Source organism: Mastigoproctus giganteus, chromosome 9, assembly GCF_048544385.1.
Source record: "Mastigoproctus giganteus isolate SK-2022 chromosome 9, ASM4854438v1, whole genome shotgun sequence".
In the NCBI taxonomy this organism is placed as follows: Eukaryota; Metazoa; Arthropoda; class Arachnida; order Uropygi; family Thelyphonidae; genus Mastigoproctus; species Mastigoproctus giganteus.
Window position 1 is genome coordinate 81,782,583 of NC_143583.1, and position 27,391 is coordinate 81,809,973.

Below are 27,391 nucleotides of genomic sequence, written 5' to 3' on the forward strand. Positions count from 1 at the left end.
CTGCAAACTTCGACATTAAGCCTGATATACCTTTATCAATATCACTGATAAATATACAAAACAGTGGACCCAACACCGAACCCTGTTGGACTCCACTAATAACATCAGTCAACAAAGAGCAGAACCCACTGATTACCACCCTCTGTCTTCTCCCACTCAACCATACTTTTATCCATTGTAGCAACTTACCCTTAATACCATTCTGCTCCAATTTGTACAATAGCCTTCTATGGGCAACAGTGTCAAAAGCTTTCCTGAAATCCAAATATATGATATTAAAATTATTTTTTGCATCCAGTTCCTTTGTAACCACATCATAATATCCTATCAAATTTGCCAGACAAGACTTTCCCTTAACAAACCCATGCTGTGTCTGAATTATTGCTGCAGTCTTGTCTAGATGATACTGCAATGCATCTTTAACCAGTGACTCCATTATTTTACCCGGAACAGAAGTTGAACTAACTGGTCTGTAATTACTCGTGTCACCATTCAATCCCCCTTTGTGAATTGGGGATACATTTGCACATCTCCAGTCCATGGGGACCTCCCCTGAGTCCAAGGATGCTCTTATAATTATGGTTAAGGGTTTGCTTAGTTGCCTTGCTGCCTACTTTAATATAACTGGATAGATCCCATCCACCCCAGGTGCCTTTCTTATGTTTAACTTCAACAATTTCTCCTCCACTTTGCTCTCAGTTATTACAAAATCATTAAGCACCCTTCTACAATTTGATAACCTTCTGCCATTTTCAAACCATAATAACTCCTCATGTGTGAATGTAGATGAAATATACTCATTCAGTTTGTTTGCTATCTGAGCAGGATCATCAATAGTCGAATCGCCGATATCCAGTGGACCAATCAGTTTCATCCCCTTCCTTTTAGAGTTTATATTAGTAAAGAAATCCTTGCTGTTTTTCTTAGCATCTTTTGCCAAAGATTTCTTGTAATCTGCCTTCGCCTGCCTAACCTCCTTTGTGACCTGATTACAGACTAGCTTATATCTGCCATAGGCTTCTGAGTCGCTTGATAATTTATATGCATCCCATGCATTTTTGTTCTCTGTCATGAGTCTCATTAGTTCATTTGATAACCATTTAGGTCTAAACCTTGAACAATATTTCTTAATAGATATGAAACTTTTAGTAGCATCCATGATTAATCCCTTGAATGCTTCCCACTTATAATTTACTGTTGGTAACATCATCAGTTGATCCCACTGTACAGAATTTAAAAACTGTCTGAGACCACTGTACTCACCTTTACGATAGCAAAAACCCTTTCCTTTACCCCTGATGGTAATTATATCTTTAAGTAAATCGCACATCAGTACACTGTGATCACTGCCACCTAGTGGTTCCTTTATCTGCAAATTCTTAATACACGAATGATCACTGCTGATAACCAGATCAAGAGTATTACCCTCTCTGGTTGCCTCTCAAACATGCTGCTGCAGAAAACAATCATCCAATAAATCCACAATTGTTTATTGTACTCATTCGAGTCATTAGGCCTATAACACACTCCAACTCTTATTTTTGCTTTTGCAGTGCTTATGTCACACCAAACTGACTCAACAGTGCACTGTTCATCTATATCAATTGGATGCACTTCTTTTGATTTTATGTTTTTCTTTATTAACAGCATAACACCTCCTCCCTTTCTATCCGTTCTGTACACATTGTACTCCCCAAATTCCAGTTCTGCATTCCTTATATCTGTGTGACACCACATCTCTGCTATCCCAACAATATCCGCCTTTGATGTTTTGACCAACACTTCAATTTCATAAAATTTATTTACTATACTTCTAGCATTGGTATATATGCAAGTATACATGTTCCTATTCTTATTATTAGTTACCCTAACACATCCCATATACCCACCTGTTTCACGATGATTGCCATCAGTCCCTGACACCCCTCGCTCCAGGTCGCTACTTATTCTAACAGAAGTTGTGCAATAATCACCTTCACCTCTACCTGTGGCTACTTTTAACCTTTTAGTCTGTGAATCCCCCCATGCTAGCAGTTTTCCGACCCACTTAACACTGCCTAATATTGCTCCTCAGTATGTGACCATATTGAATGCTATCCATCCAAAATTTATTCTTCTCTTGAATTCCAGCAATTTATCATTATTACAGCTAATGACTTGTCCCAGATAAGTATATGACACCACCTTTCAATTACTGCTCTTTCAATCATTATATCCCTTTCTATGGCATACTTGATCATCATTACTTTTCTTTTAGTCATATTCATCTTTAGTCCAAATTCGTTACTAACTCTGCATAACTGATTAAGATCTTCCTCTAATTCTTTGGGATTGTGGCTTATGAACACAATGTCATCTGCATATCGTAAATGGTTTAGGTACTCTCCATTCATATTGACTCCTTTATGCAACCAGTCTAATCTTCTGAAAGCTTCCTCAAGGGCAGCAGTAAACAACTTCGGAGATATTGTGTCTCCTTGTCGAACTCCTTACTCAATTTTAAAATTGCTACTGTCTTTGTTTAGTCTAATAAAGGAGGTAGCGTTCTCATATATTTTCTTCAAAATCATAATATATGGGGTATCTATGTCTTGTCTTTCCAGTGCCTGATAGAAAGCCTTATGCTGTATGGAGTCAAATGCCTTTTCATAATCCACAAATGTCAGGCATAATGGTGTTTTATATTCATTTGCTATCTCCATTAGCTGTGATGTTACGTGAGGGTGATCCATAGTTGAGAATCCTGTCCTAAAGCCAGCTTGCTCTTTCGGTTGATTCTCATCAAGTATTCTTTCTAATCTGTTAGTAATGATCCTTGTGAACAATTTGTAGATGTAGGATAACAAGCAAATTGGTATATAATTTCCAATTTCTGATTTATCTCCTTTCTTATGAAACAAAACTATGATGGCATTATTCTACTCCTTAGGCATCACTCAATTTTCTAATGCATTTTGTGAAGAGTCTTGCCAGTTTCTGTGCTATGTCTCTTCCTCCCAATTTTATCAACTTTACAGTAACTTCATCTTCCTCTGGGGCTTTCTGGTTCTTCATTTTCTTCAATGCATGTTCTACCTCATCAGGAAGGATATCGGGTATGTCGTATGTGTTACTAATTTGCGATCCATCTTCCCCACTGCTGGCATCATTCCCTCACTCCTTGTATAATTCTCTATAGTAGTCTTCTGCTATTTGAATTATGCCTTCTCTGCTATTTATAAGTACACCATCGTTATTCTTCAGTTTCAATATCATTTGTTGTTCTGTGTTACTGTCAATAGTTGCTGATTTAAGTCCTTTGTTTTCCCTTAATGCTTTTTCTACTTTTCTCATGTTAAATCTTCTTATGTCCTCTCTGAGTCTCTTTCCAATGGCTTTACATAACTCAGTAAACTCAATTTTATCCTTGTCAGTGTTTACTTTTCTCTTCAATTGTTGTCTTCAGTTCATCATGACAAGTGTTTCTTGACTAATTTTTTCTTCTTTGGATTTCTTTTTACCTATAGGTTTCTTGGGCTTTGTCACTTTCAGAAATTTGTAATATTCCTTGTCGATATCTTGGTCCTGAACAGTCTGCAGAAGCTCAAACTTGTTCTTAAGTTCCAGTACATACTGCTTTTTCTCCTGTTCTGTTATCTCAAAGACCTTTGTATTATTTACTCAAGTCAGTTTTTTCCTTTCTTTTCTTACATCTATATCAAGTGTTCATCTTACCATTCTGTAATCACTTCCAACATTTACCTTGTTCAGCACCATAACATCATTCACAATACATCTTCTGTTAGTGAGGATGAAGTCTATTTCATTAGTTGTTAATCCAGTTGGGCTCTTCCATGTCCACTTTCTGTTCACCCTTTTCTTGAAAAAAGTGTTCATTACTGACAATCCTCGAGATTCTGCAAATTCGACGTCTTTCACCTCTTTCATTTCTTTCACCAATTCCAAAATTTCCTATAGTTTCCATTTCTGCGCTGTTTTGTCTCTTTCCATCCTTAGCATTGAAGTCCCCCATAATGATAGTGTAGTGGGTTTTCTGCTCATCTAGAAGACTCAGTTTTGGTGTACATTTCTTCAACTTCTTCATCATCGTGGCTAGATGCTGGTGCATAAATCACTATAACCTTTAGCTTATACCTCTTAGAATTCCTTAGTAGTAGTCTTGACACCCTTTGTGATGTACTTTTGAAATCCAAAATGTTTTATTTTTATATCGTTATGGACCAGAGAGCCAACTCCACCTTCGCTCCTTTCACTGTTTCCATTGGTGTACAGCAGATTTCCACTTGATAAACTTATAAGTGATTCATTTCTTCTTCTTGTTTCAGCTAAACCGATGATATTCCAAATCATAATTTCTAATTCTTTTTCCAACTCTAATATCCTGTCTTCACCGATGAGCGATCTTACATTGTAACAGGCCAAGTTCAGTTTCCGTGCATGGCAGCCTGGTTGTACCCTGAGATTCTTAGCACCCTCTGCTTCCACTCTGATCCTCTCGCTGCCGTAAGAGGAGGAGTGAAAGCCGCTGGGGACTGAGGGCCATTTGTTTCGTTGTGCTGTCATGTGCTGGAGGGTTTGGTCTTTTCCTCTTCACACTGACCAGGCATCTTGAAGAGAACCACTCTACACGTTCGTTGCCTCCTAAGTGACGTAACAGGGCTTACCACCGAGAAGGTGCGCATGAGTGAATTTTAGGGAGGCAGGCCAACCGGTCTTCTCCTAAATCTTCTGAGATAGAAAGATATTGGATCCATCAGTGTTTTAGACTGAGTGTCTGATAGCACACATAATGCCTGTTCTCCTCTAAGTACTAGATACTAACTAGTATCTGCTTCTAACATGATTTTTATAGTCTGTCTTTGACAATGACACCTTGTTGGTGTATGAACAATCCAAATATATTTTGCTACATTTGTGGTAACTCTGTTGTGGTAAAACAAAGGCAGGATATAACATCATTTGTGAAAAATTATATGAGCATAATTTGGAATTAAATGGCAACCAAGATAAAAGGCAGGCATTGCATAAAGTGTGTCATACACGTGTGAGTTAGAAATATGGTAAAAAGAAAGCCATGACATTTGCCATCCTTACGGTCTCTTCCACAAATGTACCAATTAATAAAGTGAAGAATAAGCATTGCACTGTATACCCCAACAATATTACTTCAGCTGTAAAGGTGGTAACCCCATGGACCCAAACTACCAGTACCACTTCCAGTTATTCTTGAACATAAGCCATCAGATCCCAAATCTGATCTAGAGGATGATATAAACTATTGTGATAGAGAAATTCACAACTCTGGACCACAGTTTACTAAGTGGACTCTATGATTTCATGAGTACATTTAAATCTACTTAAAAGGTTCTGCAGAGCCATCAGGGTCAACACTGAAATTCAAGAATCTGCTGGCCCCAGAACAGTCTTTTCACAATATAGACATCAAGAAAGAGAACTGGTTCCCCATTTTTCCAAAGAAGGCTCAATGATATATTGCAATGATATTCCTGCAGTTATGAACTTTTTGGAATTTTCTACCAACTAACAGAGTGGAGTTATCTATTGATTCATCAAAGCAAAGCCTCAAAGGAATTCTCCTTCATATTGGAAATAAGTAGGAGTGGTATGAAAGTAATGCCTTCTATTTTTTTCCTCAGAAAATTTAATTCCTACAACTATGCCTGTTACGTCAATTAATCCTCAATCATTAATAAACACACTGTTATTTTTCCACAACGTTACTATCATTTGATATACACTTTCACCATCTCTGAGTTAGACACTATATTCCAATCATGTAAAAGTCCTTACTCTTTCTCCTGAGGGCTTTGCGAACACTGTGCTTGAGCTGGTTGTTATCTGTAAAATGGGTTCCATGGAGTGTATCCTTCAGTGGGCTGAAGAGGTGATAGTCATCGGAAGGTACAAGATCCAGGCTATGAGAGGGGTGAGGAAGAACAGTGCACCCCACTTTTGCAGTGGCCTCCATTGTAAGTAGGCTGGTGTGGAGTCATGCACTGTCATGGAAAAGAAGGACCTCATTAAGGTTTTTGTCCAGTCAAACTACAGATGCGGGCTTTCAACTTTTTCGACGTTTCCACATATCGATTTGAGTTTATTGTGGTATCACGCTCCAAGAAGTCCACAAGCAAGGTCCCATCTTTGTCCCAAAACACTGTAGCCATGACTTTACCAACAGAAGGCTGTCTTTTGAACTTCTTGCATGGTGAATTTTGATGGTGACACTCCATCAACTGTCTCTTCGTTTCCGGATCATAATGGTGGATCCAGGTTTCATCACCTGTGACTATGCGTGAAAGAAAAATCTCTCCTTCACTCTCATAGCACTGGAGAAGTTCCGTACAAATGACTTTCTGGGTTTCTTTGTACTCATGTGTCAGCATTTTTGGGACCCACCAAGCTCAAACCTTGTTGTAGCCTAGTTCCTTTACAATGGTTATCACAACAGGTTTCCCTTTACCTACTGCATTGCACAATTCACATGTTGTCATGCAGCAGTCCTCTTTGATCAGCACGTCAATCTGGCTCTTATTGTCTGTTGTCACTGACATTACTGGCCGGCCACTTTGGGGCTTGTCGACAATGTCACTTTCCCCACTCTTAAAGTGTCTTACCCAACGTCTAACTGTACTCACATCTACAGTATTGTCACCATAAACATTTTTGAGATGCGTATGGATTTCGATAGGCTTCACTTCTTCCTTGGTAAGAAATTCAATCACAACTCTTTGCTTGATACTGTATATCTGCAACATCCACCATTTTGAACTATCCATGTGCTGCACTCACGAGACTGATCACAGCACCACTCAGTATGTGGTGAAACTAGAGACCTCTAGTGACCACTCAGTGACATGCAAAATGATCTACAGCGCCACATTTGAAAGCAAAAAATTAGGAGGCATTACTTTTGTACTGGACCTCATATGCATCCATTTCTGTAATCTGATCAGCACACTTAAAGGGAAACTATGAAAAAGTAAATTTCATTTGGGGGAAAAAAATTCAGTACAAGGATCACGGTTGGCCATGTGTGGAGATTTTAAAGTTACTGACCATTTGGCCATCAACTTTGTTACACAAAAATGCCTTGCTTTTTGTGTGAGTGGGATAGTCAAGCAAGAAATAAACATTGGGAAAGGAAAGTGTGGAAAACAAGACAGTCTGATACCAGGTTCAAAGAACATTAAAGAAGAACCACAAGTAGCATCAAAACAAAGTATCATTACCTCCTCTGCATATAAAGCTAGGTTCAATGAAACAGTTCATCGAAGCTGTGAACAAAGAAGGAACTTTTTTCAAGTATGTTTGGAATAAATCCCTATCACATAAGTAAAAATCAAAGCAGGAATTTTTGCCTGACCTTAAATCCATAAGCTGGTGCTAGACTATTTGAAGAATCCATGAAACAAACTGAAAGAGATGCTTGGAGTAGCTTAAAGCCACTCCAAGCATCAGTTTGTCAAATGTAGTACAGTAAAATCTTGTTAATACAAACTCGGTTTATACAAAGTACTCATTTATATGAAGCACATACCATTCTCCTGTGAAATGATAGGCCTTTCTATGTAAATATATTTGTTTATTACAAAATTAGGTTAATATGTATTACAAAGTTCGTTTTTACCCCGTGAGAAATAAATATTGTTATTTTGTATGTTTAATACAAAATTCGGCATAGCAGTCTGATTATTGCCTCTGGCTATCTGGTTCCCTGCTTCCCGAAGGATGGCACTGACTTGTTTTGTGTAAACAAAACCAGTTTATGGTAGCGACAACTTAAGTGTACTTTGAAAAACACCTTTGTGAAGGATGAGCTGTTAAATTAACAAAAGAATAAAAACATTTTTTCTAAGCTGTTTACATACACATCCTTACTCTCCACAGGATTAAATTCAGTTGCAATTGTTATGCCAGTTCAAAGAGTCTTTTGCTACAGTATACACTATTTTTTGTGCCATTTTATCTGAGCTGATGTCTTTTTCCGGAACTTGTGTCTTTATATTAATTTAAAATTTGTTTATATTACATTTTATCTAGCAGTGTTATGGCAACAAAACATAAATAAATGGAATTAAGCCTGGAAATTAAACTGAAAATTACACAAGAGGCTGATAGGATGGATCGAAGTAAAACGGACATTGCAAAGGAATACAACATCCCTTTACCTACTTAGCTATAATAATGAAAAACCGAAAAAAACCTTGACACTGGAGCAGCGATAAAAAACAGGAAACAAATTCGTGGAGCAAAACAAAACTTTTCGAGTGGTGCCAACAAATGTGTGCATCTAATTTGCCAATATGAGATCTATCCAGTTATATTAAAGGAGGCAGCAAAGGAAGTAAGCAAACCCTTAGCCATAATTATGAGAGCTTCCTTGGACTCAGGGGAGGTACCCATAGATTGGAGATGTGCAAATGTGACCCCAATTCATAAAGGAGGATCAAAGGCTGACACAAGTAATTATAGATCTGTGAGTTTAACTTTTGTTCCAAAAAAATTAATGGAGGCACTGGTTAAAGAAGCACTGCAAGATCATCTAGACAAGACTTCAGTTATAGTTCTGACACAGCATGGTTTTGTTAAGGGGAAGTCTTGCTTGACCAATTTGATTGGATACTATGATGCAGTCACAAAAGAAATGGATGCAGGGAATAACTTTGATATTATATACTTGGATCTTAGAAAGGCTTTTGATACTGTTGCACATGGAAGACTGCTGCACAAATTGGAGCAGTGTGGCATTGGAGGCAAATTGCTGCTATGGATAAAGGGATGGTTGAGTGGGAAGAAGACAGAGAATGGTAATCAATGGACACTGCTCATCGTGGACTAATGTTATTAGTGGAGTCCCTCAGGGTTCAGTGTTGGGTCCATTATTGTTTTCTCTATTTATAAATAATATTGATGATGGTATATCAAGCTTAATGTCGAAGTTTGCAGACGATACAAAGGTTGGCAGGGTTGTTAAGGACACTACTGATGCTATGCTGCTGCAACAGGATCTGGAAAGGTTCAGCAGATGGGCTGAGAGGTGGCAAATGAAGTTTAACATTGACAAATGTAAAGTACTACATATGGGAAACAGCAACCCCAGAGCAGCGTACCAACTCTGTGGTACTACATTGACAGTGGTAGAGAATGAAAAGGACCTGGGGATAATAAACAGATATGAAGTTCTCTGAGCAGTGCAGACGGGCTGCAAGAGTAGCTCATGGTATCTTATCAATGATATACAGGAATTTTAGCAGGGATAAGGAGGCGATTATTCCCTTGTATAAGGCAATGGTCAGGCCACACCTTGAGTACTGTATACAGGTCTCGAGGCCTCATTTTAAGAAGGATGTAGAGCTGTCGGAACGAGTATAGATAAGGAGAAGATTAGTGAATGGAACAAAGGGTTGCTCTTACGAAGAAAGGCTTAAGTTTTGCAAATTACAGTGTCTGGAGACTAGGCACTGGCGAGGTGATCTGATAGAGGTGTATAAAGCCTTGAATGGTTTGAACACACTCAATGCTGATGGGATTCTGCCTCTTGCTCAGAATAATCACCTGAGAGGGTATAAATTCAAATTGAGGAAAGACAGATGTAGGATAGATGTGCAGAAATTTGCCTTTAGCCAGTGGGTAGTTGGTTGGTGGAACAGACTTCCATCCCTTGTTGTGGAAGTTGAGAGCATAAATAAATTTAAAGCTCAGCTGGACAGGTATTTCAAACGAACGGAGGGGTGAAGTGGAAGTTTTTTTTTTGGCTGATGCTGCATAAGCTTGCTTTCTTGCATCATATGCCAATGCTAATGCTAAATATCAGGTCTGATTTTGCAAGAAAAGTGTTTGTCTACCTCAGCAACACAGAATTAGCTGACTTCAAATTCAGCAGTGGCTGTCTCCAAAGTTAGGAATAACTTGGTTTCGCAAAATGTTTGCGGCGAGTCTGGATTAGTTGACAAAGAAAAGGCTACCGACTGCTTGTGTTTTGTATGGTCTATTTTTGAAAAATATGAGGCAGAGGATATTTTTAATCTTGACAAGACAGGTTTATTTATAATTTGCTGTTCGAGGAGAGTCTTGTCATGGTGGAAAATTAAGTAAACAAAGACTCACTGTTCTGTTATGCTGCAATTCAGATGGCAGTACAAAACTATGCCCACTTGTGATTGGTAAGTTTACCAAGCCAAGATGTTTTAAAGAAGTTAATCAACTTCCCTGTAATTATGATTCCAATAGAAGTGCTTGGCTTACAGTCAAAATTTTTCCGTCTTGGTTATCAAAAGTGGGCAGAAGAATGGCTTCAGAAAAAGAGAAACATTTTGATGATTCTAGATCATTGTATAGAACATTCTACCGAGACACTTAAGTTCACAAATATATGGCTGTTGTTTTTACCTCCCAATACCACCAGTTTTATGCAGCAACTGGATCAAGGCATTATTTATAACCTCAAGAGAGTATATAGAGATTGCCTGATAAGGTACTTGATCTGCAACATAGAAGGGCACAATTTGCAGCCAAATTGAAATGTCTTGTATGCTATCTGTAATCTTGTTATTTCTTGGGACAGTATTGCATCAAGTGTAATAATCAACTGCTTCAGAAAGAGCAGTGGCTTTGGAGAGAATATCATAAAAAACATGGTCCAGCGGATGAAAGTGATAGCAACATTGAGGAATTTGAAGGCGCATATGGATTTTGTTGGAAAATTTGAAGAGTTTGTAAATGTGGATGATGAAGTTGCTACCACAGCAATGCCAACACCAGAAGAGCTGCTGAGCACCAAGCAAAAATGATGATGTTTTTGTTACCGGCAACAGCTTAAGTGAAGCGTGCACACACACACCTAAAAAATATGCCCAAAATGCATTGAGCATAATAGAAAATGTGTTGGCCTGCAGTAACATTGATAAAGAAATAATTATTGCATTTGATGTCTGTGCAAACAACATTGGATTTTTTATTTAAATTATAGATTAATTATTAAATAGTTAATGGTTTGTATGTCTCCTTTTATATTAAGATTGTAAATATTGTATATATCAAAATATAAAATGTACAATACTTTCATTTCTGTTAATTGCTTTTCTCTTAGTTTATCTTACAAATAAAATAAAATCTTTAAAAAATGTGTTATTCCTATTACTGTATTGTTAGACAAGGTTTTTATTTTATTTTTATTATTTTAAATTTATTTTTTCATTTATTTTTATTTTTTTTTGATATTATTATTCTTAGATATATAGTATGTAACAAAAAAAAAAGGGAAAATTTGACACTTTTGGGGGACCTCGTTATTACAAAACATGATAACTTATCTCCCTTGAACTTTGTATTAACAAGATTCAATTGTATGTGATTTTTTGGGAAATAATTAACACCCAGATTATGGAATGATAATGAAGACATTGTCATTCCATAATCTGGCACAATAGGAAAAGTTCAGAAAACTGGGCTACTATGCTAGTGTTCTCTCCCCCCCCCCACACACACAGAAAATTTATGTAGTTTCAGTGAGGAGCAGATTTAAAAAAAATAGAAAAAAAAGAAGTACCAAAGAAGGCTTGAATGCCAATATGATGGCCAGCTACTGCTGGATGCTAAAAAGAGAAACAGCCACTGAAACGAGATGTCTGAGGAAGTTAAATAGGCACAAATTTAACCCAGTCTAGTGTATAAGAAATCCAGTTTGTGGCAGTCTATGCTTGACAGGAGAACATAGCCTTTAACATTTCTTTCTTTAAAGTATTTTTGAGAATTTTTTGAAGTATTATTTAAAGTATTTTTGTTTTTAAGTATTTTTATATAAAAATAATCTATTTGTAAAATTATAAAAATACAAAATAAATCAGAAGAATCTTCAAATTTTTTTTTTTTTTTAATACTGATGTGATCATAAGAAAATTTCAATCACACAAGCATTATCAAATCTAACATTTGGAGGATTCTCACTCCATTTTACCCCAATCCTCATGCAAAACTTAATGCCCATACATTTTTCCACTTTTATATCATTTATATTTGTAATAGAAGCGTAGGGCATAGTAATGATGGTTCTATTGCAACTTCAGCCAAAGTGGCCATAGAACCATCTGGTTTTGACAGAGGTGGAATACAGATGGATGAAAGTTGCAGTCAATAGCTTTGGTATGAGACCAGAATGCCCAACTACTATTTGGACAAGAAGCAAGTTTTCTACTGTTAGCCTGTTTGAAATCTAGTATGGACTGGTTAATAACTGCTTTACAATTTTTGCAAGCTTTGGGGTGTAGGCAGAAAATGATGCCAGGGATCTGAATACAAACCAGTTGTGATATGCAATTCTTATCTTGAACACCCTTAGCACATTTATTGGAAAACCATGGTTTCAATAAAGGACAAGATTTTAAGGTGGAGTGTGGAATAAGGGATTCCATCCCTACAGGAATAATTTCACTGACACAATCTGAGCAAATGTTGACATCAGAAGATTTGAAACAGTAATCCGACCAAGGAAAAAAAGAAAAGAAATCTTGCAAATCATCCCATTTTGCATTGTTGTAATGCCAAATGACATGAGGTTGAAAATAACCATGAGAGAAAGGCTCCATTGGAGAAGAGACCATTACCAAGTTGAGATCTGAGGACCATCCACCTTGACTGTGTACTTCGAAGGGTTGTTTGCGAGAAAAGATCAAGCATGTGTTGGCTGCGTTGTTGGGATTGTCTGGTATTCTTGTAGGCAAATGAACAATCTGTGCAAGGTCATTAGTGATTGCAAAAGCCTCAGCATTTTGGCTAGCTGGGTCCGTGTGACTAGAAAACAGAAGCCACCTGGAGTTGTGAACATTAAAATCACAAAGGAAAATTGCCTAGCTGTTAGCAAATTGGACTTGAGAAACTCAAGTTTCAAAGAGAGGAAGTCAAAGAGTTCCAAGTGATTAGTGCAGTTGGTAGAATGATAGAGGCAACAGATGAAGCTGACAGAATGTGGTAAAGAGATTTTAAGCCACAGAAAATTGAAAACAGTTGATTCCAAATTACTGAGTCTCTGGCAGGGAATGTCAGAGTGGACATATGCACAAATACCAACTCTGAAGTGAAAGGAATCAACAGATAATTGGAATTCTATCAAAAAAAGTACATGGAGTTTGGCAGAGTGTAAAGTGCAAAAAGTAGTCATCATATAGATTGGAACCGAAATGATGTATATTTGTGAAAGGAATGAGAAAGTGTTTGGGAGGTTTAGATCTTTTTATAGATAAGTTTGTTCTATTAGTTTGACAATCACGATGTATTCAGTAGTAAGAAAGGCTGGGGAAGACATGCTTGTATGAAGTAATGAAATTCTTGGATATGACGTACACATGGCAAGAATGTACCCAGCTCCCTAACATAACATGGTTTAGAAAAAGCCATCTGCATACACACTTTTAGGACTTCCTCCAGTCAATATCTAGCAGAGTAGAGACAACGAGATTATACACTAGATGATCTGGAAGCCTCCTAGAGAGTTACCAATAAGTTCAGTCCGGTGGACTATCTAGCAGTCTAATACAAGGAAGGCTGGATCTTGCCACGATGTCAATCATAACCTCAAAAGACATCAATCATACTGCGTGGTGGAAGAGACTGGGGGGGAGGGGGTCTGGAGCTTTCCTCTGGAGACTAAACATGGGTTCCACCAGTTCAAGACTCCAATAAGCGAAGTTGTCGTATTCCACCAGTTGATGAGAGTCATCTACCACCTAGTATTGCCTGGTAACACAGAACAGCAACATTCCTCTGTGTGGAATTCCACCAAACCTTGACCCATGCTTATGTTGGTTTGCACCTGGGTGGTCAGTTCCAGTATACTAGGTGCCATATTTCAGGACTTGCATATGGGCGTTATACCCAGGGTTACTAACAGTCCCACCATTGTGAAGGTGCAAGCAGAGTATTTGGCTGTAACAGACCAACTGGACTTTGCTGAAATCAGCTCCACTTGACTTGAGTGTCACCCGAATATCAGTTCCCTCAGTGTTTCAGATCCCCAGGTGGCAAGGCCATCTTGACTTGAGGTTGTTACCAGACATTCCGAGAGAATGTCTGGTGACAGTTTCAAGGACAAAACATATATATATATATATAATGACAAAGCGACTGGTCTGCATTGTAACCTGTCATAAGCTGTTTGGTGTTCGGAACAGTCAGCATTTTGAATGCATCATCATTTTCAGCTGGTTAATATATTAAAGCATCACCATTGTATTCATGCCTCTGCTTCAAATTAATCTTGAACATGGCATATGTGTCTCACCTGTCAGGTCAACTAACACATTATGTAATTCAAACTATTCATTAATAATATTCAAGTAAAATAAGGAATATACATACCTTAGCTCTGACAAGCCTTCCAAGAAGTTTTTCATTTGCTGTGGAGAGATCTTCTTCTTCGTCCATTTCTATTCCAGCTTCCTGTAACATAGCAAGAGCCTGAGGATATTCCAGTTTTAGGCTACAGTATAAATGAAATCATGTATTCAGCAGCATATTACTGGTTCTTAGAATAAAAAATTATTAAACAATAATAAGAAAATTCAAAATCCACACAGCAGATGTAACTGAATTATTGGCACATTTTGGATTGTTGAAAAATAACATGTTAATCTTAGTTTTACAGTATGCAGCTATCTTGTCGACAGGTGTGTGCAGAGATAGAGATTATCCCTAATGCTAAATGCACCTTCTATACAAAAACTTAATTTATGATTTTGGTGAAACCTTGAAGTATGGGTCAACAGCAATATAATTTATTTATTTATTTTTTTTTTGTGGAATCTCAAACATGAAAGGTATTAAAACCCATAATATTTAGTACAGCGTAAATGAAATCATGTATTCAGCAGCATATTACTGGTTCTTAGAATAAAAAATTATTAAACAATAATAAGAAAATTCAAAATCCACACAGCAGATGTAACTGAATTATTGGCACATTTTGGATTGTTGAAAAATAACATGTTAATCTTAGTTTTACAGTATGCAGCTATCTTGTCGACAGGTGTGTGCAGAGATAGAGATTATCCCTAATGCTAAATGCACCTTCTATACAAAAACTTAATTTATGATTTTGGTGAAACCTTGAAGTATGGGTCAACAGCAATATAATTTATTTATTTTTTTTTTTTTTTGTGGAATCTCAAACATGAAAGGTATTAAAACCCATAATATTTAGTACAGTGCATGGGTGAAGGTAGGAAGACAGAAAAAGACACTTGATGACAATAAACTTGAATTTCTGTAGACTGTAATTTTTAAAAAAATACATGGGAAAGAAGGAAGGAAGGAAGGTTGTTCCAAAGATTTGAAGTTGAAGGGATAAATCAGGAAAAAGAAAATCAGTTCTGTGGGTTTGAAGTTAGACAGTATATGGATGTCGACTGGTTGTAACATGTGTTCAGACTGGTCTGGAAGAGAGAGGGGGAATTACAGAAGCCTAATCAGAACAATGCCTGTGACGTCTATGGAAAAGGGATAGCAGAGAAAGAATATCTATGAGACAGACAGTGGAGAGACTTTGTAAGAGACTGGTCATTAATTAACCTGCCTTTGACTTTTTGAATGCAACCTTAAAGCTTGAAAGAGGCTTTGGGGGGCACCACCGCAGATGTGAGATATGTACAGAATGAGTAGTTGTTTGGAAGAAAAGTACTGCAGAGGGCAAATGCAAAAACTTAGTTTTTTAGATGAAGAGGAAGGAATGTTTGAGATGTGCTTATGACAAGAGAGACCAAAAGTCGGAGTAAACCATAATAGAGATATGCGATCTTGTCTAGAAATCTGAGTGACATTGAAGATAAGCATAACAAAAGAATCCTTTTTGTGAGATATAAGACAGGACTAAGTTTTAGAAGAATGATCCAGAGATAAGCTTTTAAGAAACTGGTAGTGGATATTCAAGAAGTTGAAGCTCTTTGTGCAGGCCAAGGTTTTTTGAACTGAAAGGTGGAATGTATTATGCTACCATCAGCAAAACAATGGATAGCAATTCCAGTTAATGAGAAGGTTACTAATATACAAAAGGAAAAGAGTGGGAGAAAGAACTGAGTCTTGAGGAACACCAGCATTAGTGGAGAAGTTAGAAGACAGAGAGCCATCTACCATCACCGACAGTAGGTGGTAGATGACTTTCATCAACTGGTGAAATACCATCACTTTGCTTATTGGAGTCCTGAAGTGGTGAAACCCATGTTTAGTCTCTAGAGCAAAGTTTCTGGCATCCCCCCGCCCCATACTTCTCCTTCAACCCATGCACGGTACTAAGTACTATAGGTTTTGATACCTTTCGTGTTTGAGGTTTTCATTAAAAAAATAATAATAATAAATAGTAATTGTGGCATGTGATGCAAGAAAGCAAGCATATGAGCTTATGTAGCATCAGCCAAAAAAAAAAAAAAAAAATCCACATAACCATTCCCTCTAAATGCTTGTCCAGTTCCTCCTTCAATTTATTTAACCTATCAACTTTCACAATGACAGATGGAAGTTTGTTCCAACAATTAACCACCCGCTGGCTAAAGGCAAATTTCCGCACATCTGTTCTACGGCTGTCTTTCCGCAATTTGAATTTATGTCCCCTTAGGTTCGTAATCTGAACAAGTGGAAGAATCCCATCAGAATTCAGAATGCTCAACCCATTCAAGGCCTTATACACCTCAATCAGATCGCCTTGCAGGCATCTAGTCTCCAGCCACTGCAATGCATAAGCCTCTCTTGGTAAGAGGATCCCTTCATTCCCCTCACCAATCTTGTTGCCCTTCTCAGTACACGTTCAAGCAAATCTACATCCTTCCTAAAATGAGGCCTCCAGACCTGTATGCAGTACTCAAGGCGTGGCCTGACCATTGCCTTATACAGAGGAACAATCCCCCTCCTTTTCCCTGCTAGCAAAATTACTGTATATCATTGACAAAACCCCATGACCCCTTTGCTCTGGCAGCATGTCTGCATTGCTCAGAAAACTTCATATCTGACTGCATAATTACTCCTAAGTCTTTTTCATTTTCTACCACCCTAAGTGTAGTACCACATAGTTGGTATGTTCCTCTGGGGTTACTTCTACCCATTTGCAGTACTTTGCATTTGTCAAAGTTAAACTTCAGTTGCCACTTCTCAGCTCATCTTCCCAAATTTTCTAGATCCTGTTGCAGTAGCACACTGCCATTACTGTCATTAACAACCCTGCCAACCTTTGTATCATCTGCAAACTTCGACACTAAGCTTGATATACCTTCATCAATATCATTGATAAATATACAAAACAACAATGAACTCAACACTGAACCCTGTGGGACTCGACTAATAATATTAGTCCATGAAGAGCAGTGCCCATTGATTATCACCCTCTGTCTTCTCCCACTCAACCATGCTTTTATCCATTGTAGCAACTTACCGTTAATACCATTCTATTCCAATTTGTACAGTAGTCTTCCATGTGCAACAGTGTCAAAAGCTTTCCTGAAATGCAAGTATATGATATCAAAATTATTTTTTGCATCCAGTTCCTTTGTAACCACATCATAATATCCAATCAAATTTGTCAGACAAGACTTTCCCTTAACAAACCCATGCTTTGTCTGAATTATTGCTGCAGTCTTGTCTAGATGATCCTGCAATGCATCTTTAACCAGTGACCATTATTTTCCCTGGAACAGAGAGAATGAGTGGTCAGAGAGAAATGTAAGGGTGGTGAGAAGAATGTTATAGTCATGGCCCCAGTGTAAGGGGGACGGCGCCCATGTGATGCTAAATGAAGATAGGACGTTCAGGTGCTCTTAATATTTTTACTATCAATGCACATAAGCTCTGAACATTCCTCTTGCTTATCATATCCGTCGAGTGGTAAAATAGGACAATAATCTCATTTATCCTGAATATTTTAAAAGGGGAGGAATTAGCCCACCAATAAAATATTGCAATTTGTTTCAGCAGTGTGTTTTTCATTAGACTTCAGTTATGCAAATTAGCTTAAAATCTCTAATGCTGCAAAACTTTTCTTGGCTCTAAAACTGGTGTTTCTCTGATGTAAATGAAGAGTTAGCAGAGAGAGACAATTATTTCAAACAAAACATTTAATGTAACAAATGAATAAACAAACATACATCACACCTTCCATACAAGAAGATTAAAAAGATTAAAGACATGAACATTCTAATATAAGGTATGCTACATTTATGAGATTAAGTCATCATAATAATTAGTGGTCATTCGTTTGAGACCATACTATAGTAAATTCAAATTATAGTAAGTAGCCATTATCATTGCTTTACATTGAAAATGCGTTATTGGAAATATCAATTTATTAGCCATATCTATTAAGTTATCAGAACACCAAGAAACACAAGATATACTAGGCATAGCATTAAGAAGAAATATACAAATGTATATTCTTAGGAAGAAATCATCGTTCCTTATGGGTAAAAATTAACATGGATATTTACTGTTCAGTTATCATTTCCTCACAATCTTTTCACTCTTATGAAAAGGGATTCTCACTTACCCCATTTTCCTCTTTTGCTCCCTTGTTGTCCTCTCAAGGGCACATCCGGAGGAACTGGGCGGCAGCCTTTTCCTTGGCAACGACACAGGCCGACCGGGCTAGCCGAGTGGGTAAAGTACCTGCCCGGCAACCCAAAGGTCGCGGGTTCGATTCCCGCCTCGGGCTTGGATCAAAGTACCGCAAAAACCTTGGGAGGTGCAATATGGCCACAGAAGCCGATGCGCCAATAACTACCAAATCAATCAAAAGCAACGACACAGACACCATACCACAAAGAAATATTATCACGACATTTTTCGTGCACTACGGTCAAAAACTGCTTCGAGAACACCTCCTGACACACTACACTCTCGGCTCTATTCAATCTTTTACTTTTTCTTTCTCTCTTGAACTCCTTCTGTGTGTCCCAGGATCCAGTTTTTAAAGGGAGAAGATCCTCCATAGTTTACATAAATCTCAGATATGATTGGACTCTCCAGTGCTCGTCTCATGCACGTGGATGGCACGTGATGGAAAAGGAATGATCACAATGTCCCCCATCTCTCTCAATCTGTGTCCGGCCCTGTCAAGTGACTACCCAAAGTACCAAGCGCATTTCCATATTTGGCACTACTGCTGATACCCATACACGTGAATACCACTAAAGGCATGTAATTTATGTCCAAGCTAGTAGGGTAAGGCTTCTCTGTTTATAATATAGGTTATTTTAAGAAACAGCTCAGTAGAACTTTCTGAAAGTTTTATGTACTACTATGCTTCGTTATAATGGATATTATCAAGTAAAAGATTCTGTAGAAATATTTGGTAAGTGGGCTTAACAAAGGAATAGGGGAGTATTAAAAGAAGGTTAATTTTTTAATAAGAAATATGTAAAAAAGGGGGAGGGATTAGAAACAATTAAAAAGGAATAAATTAAAACTCCATTATGATAGAAAACTGGATACCCAATTACAAAAAACAAAAGTTGGCAAACCAATCATCCAGTATTGCATCCAGTCAATAAGATGAAAGCTTATTTAGAAGACTGTTATGCCAAACACAATCAAAGCCTTTGAAATGTCAAGACCAACTATTTGAGTTTCACCAAACTTTTCCACTGAATTTGTTCAGAGATGGGTAACATAAGCCAGAATATCACCAGTGGATTGACACTGATGGATGGTGTCCAGATAATTTAAGAGTTGCAACTGTTAATTCTGTTAATTGATTTCTCCATTATTTTAGAAAGAGTAGGAGTAAGCGCAATGGGTCGACAACTGGATGAAAGGGATATCAGCAAATTTACAAGCAGAAGGAAAAATACCAGTGGAATAAGAAAGTGTAAAAAGGCAACACAGAACAGTAGCACATGTTATAGGGACAAGCAGAGAAATCAGGAGCTGGAGCTTTCCTGGCATCAAAATTCCTCTGACATCCTTTTGACAGAAGGACCCAAAAGGCACTGAATGGAGTGTAATGGGAATAGTAGGTGGTGGTTTACCAAGGACATCAATACATGAGTCAGAAGTAAAATAGGATACTAGCAGGTCAGCTTTATCCATGAGATTAATAACTGCTTTACAACTGTTGTGAGCTTCACTCTAGACCAGGGGTGGGCACGCATGAGGTCAATGAGAGCCGCATTCCAGTTTTTCATATATTATAAAGAGCCATGCCATAGTTACATAGTATTAAATACACAAATTCAAATTTAATTTAATTTAATTAATATGATTACATATTATACACGTCTTAAGTGTATACATATATAAGAAAATATAATTAAGAGAAAGAAAATACAAAATAATTATTTCAAAATTTTAATAATAAAAATGCATTAATTAAAAGTATAACATTTAACGAAGACGTTTGGTCAAATTTTTGAAATTTGGCGTTGTTGTTGTTATTATTTAGGAGCATTAGCAACTAAGGCCATATTGCTCCGGAGATTTGCGGTGGTTATTCCCTGACCTTTCCGCATCCTCAGTATTTGGTGGTGACGGGCTCGAACCCCGGTCTAATCAAGAAGCGTGTACTACGCACTGCTGCTCCTGCCCACCTGGCTACGGAGGCGCCGACATTTGGCGTAAAATTTGTTAAAGCTGTTCGCAACAATTCAGTGAGATGATGATTGGTCAACTGTGAACGATATTTCGACTTCACGAACTTCATTGTGGAATACAAAGATCCACAGCAATATGTTGTACCAAAAATTGAAATTAGACCGCTGCAGTTTTCTTTAAATGTGGATATTTTGATTCTGGCAAGAGTTTCCAAAATTCAATTACAGAAGTAGATTTGTGCTGCATTTGCAATGCCTGATCCTCTTTCATCTCTAATAACTCCAATTCCCCAGCCACTTTTTAACAAGTATTATTTCAGAAATTGGAAATCCATCTTCAATATCACAAATAAATGGGTTCACAAAATATGCAAATGTGATTTCAAATCTTCAAACCTATGTTTGAAATCTGCTTGCAATTCTTCCAATTTTTCTTCTTTGATATTAATTATATTTGCTTTTACTTGTGGAAAATGATTAAATATTTTGTTCTTAAGATCGTACACAAAAAGCCGAAGTTTAGCTTCAAAACTAAATACAGTTTGACAAATCAATAATAATTTTTTCCTTTCCTTGTAAAGCCAAATTAAGTGTTTGCAAATATTCTATAATGTCAGTAAGGAACATTAAGTCAGAAAGCCAAGTTTCATTTTCTAATTCTGGGTATTTTTTTTTTTTTTTTTGTAAATGTCATGATGGGATTTAGGAGTTCCACAAAACGGCCCAAAACACTGTAAGTTGACAGCCATCTTACAACACACCATAGGGATAAATCATTGGGCAAGTCATCTGTTTCGTCATTCACTCGCAACTCTTCTAAAAAGTTCTTAAATTGACAATGTGTTTTGGCATTTTTTCTAACTAAATTCACAATTTGCAAAACAATGGTCCACACAATTCCGTATTTGAAGTACTTCGCTATGAGATGCTCGCGGTGAATTATGCAGTGAAGAGGTAAGAAACGTGGAATTTTAGGATCGTTGTTTAAAAGACCAATGAGACCTTGGTTTTATCCTATCATTGCAGGCGCTCCGTCAGTCGCAACACTTACAAGTTTATCACGAGGCAATTCAAACCTGTTCATCACTTCATCAAGCGCATTTCTAACATCTATACCACGAGTTGTTTCGATAAGAGCTACTAGGTCTAACATTTACGTCTGCAGATACATAGCGGACAAAAACGGCCAATTGTGGAACGTCCTGAATGTCTGTAGACTCGTCGAGAGCTAAACTAAATGCTGTACAATTTTTCAAATCACATATCAAACTATTTTCAACATTTTTATTAATTGCACCAATACAACGCTCAGTTGTACAGCGTGACGTAGGAACCTGTGCGATCAATTTCTGCAGTTTTGTATTATCTGGATCCAAAACTTTAACCACTTCTTCCAAGTTTCTTTCAATAAATTCTCCTTCTCCATATGGACGTTTGGCACGAGCAATATTCCAAGCTATCAAAAAACTAGCTTCGTTTGCTCTGTCATCTTCGCGACTAAAAGAAGACAAGAGTCCTTGTTGCTTATGAAGACCAGATTGCAAGGACTTAAGTTTCTCTGTTCGCAATTTTGAATTGATTGGATATTGAGTTGAAAAGTGGGGATGACTTCCTTCGTAATGTCGACGTAAATTACTTACTTTGTTGTTTGTCGTTGTTTGTTATTTGGGTTTTAGGAGCATTAGCAACTAAGGCCATGTTGCTCCGGGATATGCGGTGGTCATTCCCTGACCTTTCCGCATCCTCCGTATTTGGTGGTGACGGGCTCGAACCCCGGTCTAATCAAGAAGCGTGTGCTGCGCACTGCTGCTCCTTCCCACCTGGCTACCGAGGCGCCTACTTACTTTGTAGTTTGCAATTGTAACTTTACAAATAAGACACAATGACTTTCCATTATTGTCAATAAAAGCAAAATTTTCTACCCATTCTTCTTTAAAGTTTCTATTTTCTTGTTCGTATTTTCGTTTTTTGATATTTTCTGAGGTCATGTTATCAAAAAATTTAAATAAATTTAATTCCAAAGTTTGAAATTGAAACTCTTATGGGAGGTTTGGTCACATTTTCTACCCACTCCCGGTGTAGTGTTGCACAAGTCCGCTGATGGTGCCAGCAGTGTAAATGAGCGCAGATTTATTTATAATCAAAATAAAAATAGCAAAATATCTAGACATAAAAAAAAAATAAACATAACATAAAATCCGTATAACAAAATATTAGTTACTTAGTTAATTTAACAAGATTCATTGAAAAAAGTTCTGAAATAATAATAATAAAAAAAAACGGATTTAAATTTTCAATGGGAGCCGCACTTAACTCAACGAAGAGCCGCATTTGCCCACCGTTGCTCTAGACAGAAAACGAACCTGGAAATTTGGATGCTGGCAAACTGCAATATGCAATGTTCTTCTCTTGAAAAACTTTAGAACGTTTATTGGAAAACCAAGGTTTAGATAAAGGAAAAGACTTCAAGGTGGAGTGTAGAATAAAGGATTTCATCCCTACAAGAATAACTTTACTGACATTATCTGAGAAAATACTGACAGCAGAAGATTTAAAACAGTAATGCAACCAAGGAAAAGCAGAAAAGAAATCTTGCAGATCATCCCATTTTGCATTCTTGTAAGGCCAAACAACACAAGGCTCATAACAGCTTTGAGAGTTGTTTTTGTTATTTGGTTTTTAGGAGAATTAGCAACTAAGCATATATTGCTCTGGATATATGCGGTGGTCATTCCCTGACCTTTCCGCATCCTTCGTATTTGGTGGCTCATGGGTTCAAACCCCGGTCTAATCAAGAAGCGTGCTACGCACTGCTGCTCCTGCCCACCTGGATACGGAGGCGCCAGCTTTGAGAGAAAGGTTCCACTGGAGAAGTGGCCATCACCAAGTTTTGACCTGAAGTGCCCAGAGGACCACTCATCTTGACCATGTACTTTGAAGGGTTGTTTGTGTGAAAAAGATCAAGAGTATTGGTTGTGTGTGGTTAGGATTGTTTGGTATTCTGGTAAGTCAATGAACAATTTGTGAGATGTTATCAGTAATTGCAATAGCCTCAGCATCTCACCCAGCTGGGTCAATGTAACGAGAAAATGGAAGCCAGCTGAAATCGTGAACACTAAATCCACCAAGGAAAATTACCTCACTGTTAGGGAAGTTGGACTGGAGAAAGGGGAGTTTCAAAGAAAGGAAGTCAAAGTTCCAAGTGATTAGTGGAGTTGGGAGAATGATAGAGGCAGCTGATCAATTTGACAAAATGGAGTAGAGAGATTTTAAGCCAGAGATAACTGAAAACAGAAGAGTCCAAACTAAGTCTCTGACAGAAAATATCAAAGTGGACATATGCACAAGTACCACCTTTGAAGCGAAAGGAATTTTTACAAAAAAAAAAAAAGGTGCAATAAAGGAACTGTGTAATAGCGAATAATCAGGACAACTGAGTTGAGCAGTGGTTGAGGAAATAAGACCGTGTATATTTGTGAGTTGCATGAGAAAATTAGGGGGGTTAATATCTTTTTTGCAGTTAAGTTTGACTAGTCATAATGTATTCAGTAGTAGAGTAAAAAGTCAAGGGCGACATGTGTATGAAGCAAAGAAATTTTTGGATGTGACATACACACAACAAGAATACCTCTTGACCTAACATGACCTCAAAAAATACCCTCCCCTTCCACATACACACCATCAGACTCCCTATGGTGACTGTTTGGAAGAGTAGAAGCAGCAAGAGCATAACACTAGCTGATATGGATGCTTTCCAGAGAGTTACCAAATGGTTCAGCATGGTAGACTATTTAGCAGCCAGCTTGCAAACACCATTTTAGAACTGTATCCTCAAAATGCAAGAAAGATTGGATATTGCCAAAAAGCAATCATAACCTCAATTGACACCAATCAAACTGCATGACTGAAGAGAAAGGGGTTGCTGGAGCTTTTCTCTGAAGCTCGAAGTGGGTTTCACCACTTCAAGTTTCTAATAAGCAGAGTGGCAGTATTCCACCATTGATGAGAGTCATTTACCACCTAGTAATGAAAATGCACAAAATCAGAGTTAAGAGTTAAAGGAAATAACATTTTCATGTCTAGCACTAGTTCATCTTTCAGAGAAGCATATTTCACTTAAACCGAGAGCCAACTGTGCAAGAAGGCATAAGAAATTTTTGAAAATAGTTATTTCAAGAGCATGGCAGATGTGGTTATTATGTTACCTGATCCTTTAACCCAATGCTTAAAGATATTTTACTGTTTTAAAGGTTCTAATTACTTTACAGCCTGCATGTAAAAGTAATTTAATAGTAGGTCTTTCATAATAATGCTCACAACTCTTTGTACCCTATCAATTTAAAGAGATTAGAGATAAACTTAATTTTCAAGTAATAATTTTACTTGAGGTTATTACCTTAGTAATGCATCCAGCTACACTTTACATAAACAAGGAACAAAAATTATTGCCTACTTTAGTATTGCTGTTTATTCTTTTTTTTTAAACAAGATTTAAGAACTAGATGACATTACAAATTAAAAAAAGCATTATAATAATAACATTCTTTAATAACTATAAAAAAGGTATAATTACAGAGCTCTCCATAACAGAAACTACAAGGATATACAAAAACCAGAGAAGAATTAAGCTATTTAATTTGATAAGGGTTATATATATATTTAAGCTTGAAGCAATAAAGCAAGAGAAAAAGTGCAACTAGACGGAATTGTAAAGAAAACAAGGTGCCAGAACCAGTAGGAAAAGAATGCAAAGAACCTGAAAGATGTATCAAATTATCCAAAATTAAAGGCTGAATTAATAAGCCAATTAGAATTAAAGAAGCTATAAGGGAGAAAAAAATATATAATAATGATTAATAAATTGTAAAGAAATATCAAGCATCAAATTGAAAGTGGGAAAATAATTCGTTGTTATAAAAACCTAATAATAAGGGAAAGAAAAATAAAGGTCCAAATATTTGAAATATTTGATGCATGCTATAAAAGACTGATACGTGATGCAGGTATTTCATTGGGGCCTACACCTGATTATGTATCAATAAACTGCATACATATAGTTATGGAAGAAAAATATTAAAAGAAAACTCTAAAAAGTGTGCATGAAAAAAAAAAAATTTTTTTTGTTAACTAAAAAATGAGAGTGAAAGCAATCTCTCTCTCCATAAAAATAAGTAGGGCAGCTCCAACGCAGTGTTCGTAATTAAAATAAGAGATAAGATAAAATACAAATAAATAAATAAAACTGCAAGGAAAGACCCAAATACAGAGTAATAGTGGGTAGTGATGTATAAATGATGATTGAAACGAGCCATGATGATGAAGAGGTTGAAGAAATGTACACTGAAATTGAGAGTCTTCTAGATGAGCAGAAAACCCACTACACTATTATTATGGGGGACTTCAATGCTAAGGTTGGAAAAAGGCAAAACAGCGCAGAAAGAGGAACTATAGGAAATTTTGGAATTGGTGAAAGAAATAAAAGAGGTGAAAGACTTGTGGAATTTGCAGAATCTCAAGGACTGTCAGTAATGAACACTTTTTTCAAGAAAAGGGTGAACAGAAAGTGGACATGGAAGAGTCCAAATGGATTAACAACTAATGAAATCGACTTCATCCTCACTAACAGAAGATATATTGTGAATGATGTTACCGTCCTGAATAAGGTAAATGTTGGAAGTGATCACAGAATGGTAAGATGTACACTTGATATAGATGTAGGAAAGGAAAGGAAAAAACTGACTCGAGTAAATAATACAAAGGTCTTTGAAATAACAGAGGAGGAGAAAAAGCAGTATGTACTGGAACTTAAAAACAAGTTTGAGCTTCTGCAGACTGCTCAGGACCAAGATATTGACGAGGAATATTACAACTTTCTGAAAGTGATAAAGCCCAAGAAACCTATAGGGAAACAGAAATCCAAAGAAGAAAAAATTAGTCAAGAAACAATTGTCATGATGAACCAAAGACGACAAATGAAGAGCAAGAAAAACACTGACAGGGAGAAAATTGAGTATACTGAGTTATGCAAAGCCATTAGAAAGAGACTCAGAGAGGACATAAGAAGATTTAACACAAGAAAAGTAGAACAAGCATTAAGGGAAAACAAAGGATTTAAATCAGCAGCCATGAGCAGTAATACAGAAGGACAAATGATACTGAAACTGAAGAATAGCGATGGTGTACTTATAAACAGCAGAGAAGGCATAATTCAAATAGCAGAAGACTACTATAGAGAATTATACAAGGAGCGAGGGAATGATACCAGCAGTGGGGAAGATGGATTGCAAAGTAGCAACACATACGACATACCCGATATTCTTCCTGATGAGGTAGAACATGCATTGAAGAAAATGAAGAATCGGAAAGCCCCGGGGGGAAGATGAAGTTACTGTAGAGTTGTTAAAATTGGGAGGAAGAGACATAACACAAAAACTGGCAAGGCTCTTCACAAAGTGCATTAGAAAAGGTGTGATGCCTAAGAAGTGGAATAATGCAATCATAGTTTTGCTGCATAAGAAAGGAGATAAATCAGAAATTGGAAATTATAGACCAATTAGCTTGTTATCCCATATCTACAAGTTGTTCACAAGGGTCATTACTAACAGATTAGAAAGAATACTTGATGAGAATCAACCGAAAGAGCAAGCTGGCTTTAGGACAGGATTCTCAACTATGGATCACCTTCACGTAATATCACAGCTAATGGAGAAAACGAATGAATATAAAACACCATTATGCCTGGCATTTGTGGATTATGAAAAGGCATTTGACTCCATACAGCATAAGGCAATGTTTCAGGCACTGGAAAGACA

At 37.1% G+C, this 27,391-nt stretch overlaps 1 protein-coding gene across 1 annotated transcript in view; it reads right to left on the minus strand.

Moving 5' to 3' along the window:
* Positions 1-27,391, minus strand: part of AspRS (aspartyl-tRNA synthetase) — a 306,084-nt gene that overhangs the window by 103,088 nt on the left and 175,605 nt on the right. Inside the window, exon 10 of the mRNA XM_090380710.1 lies at positions 14,374-14,494. Within this exon, the coding sequence (XP_090236836.1) occupies positions 14,374-14,494 (121 nt within the window). The remainder of the gene's footprint in view (positions 1-14,373; positions 14,495-27,391) is intronic.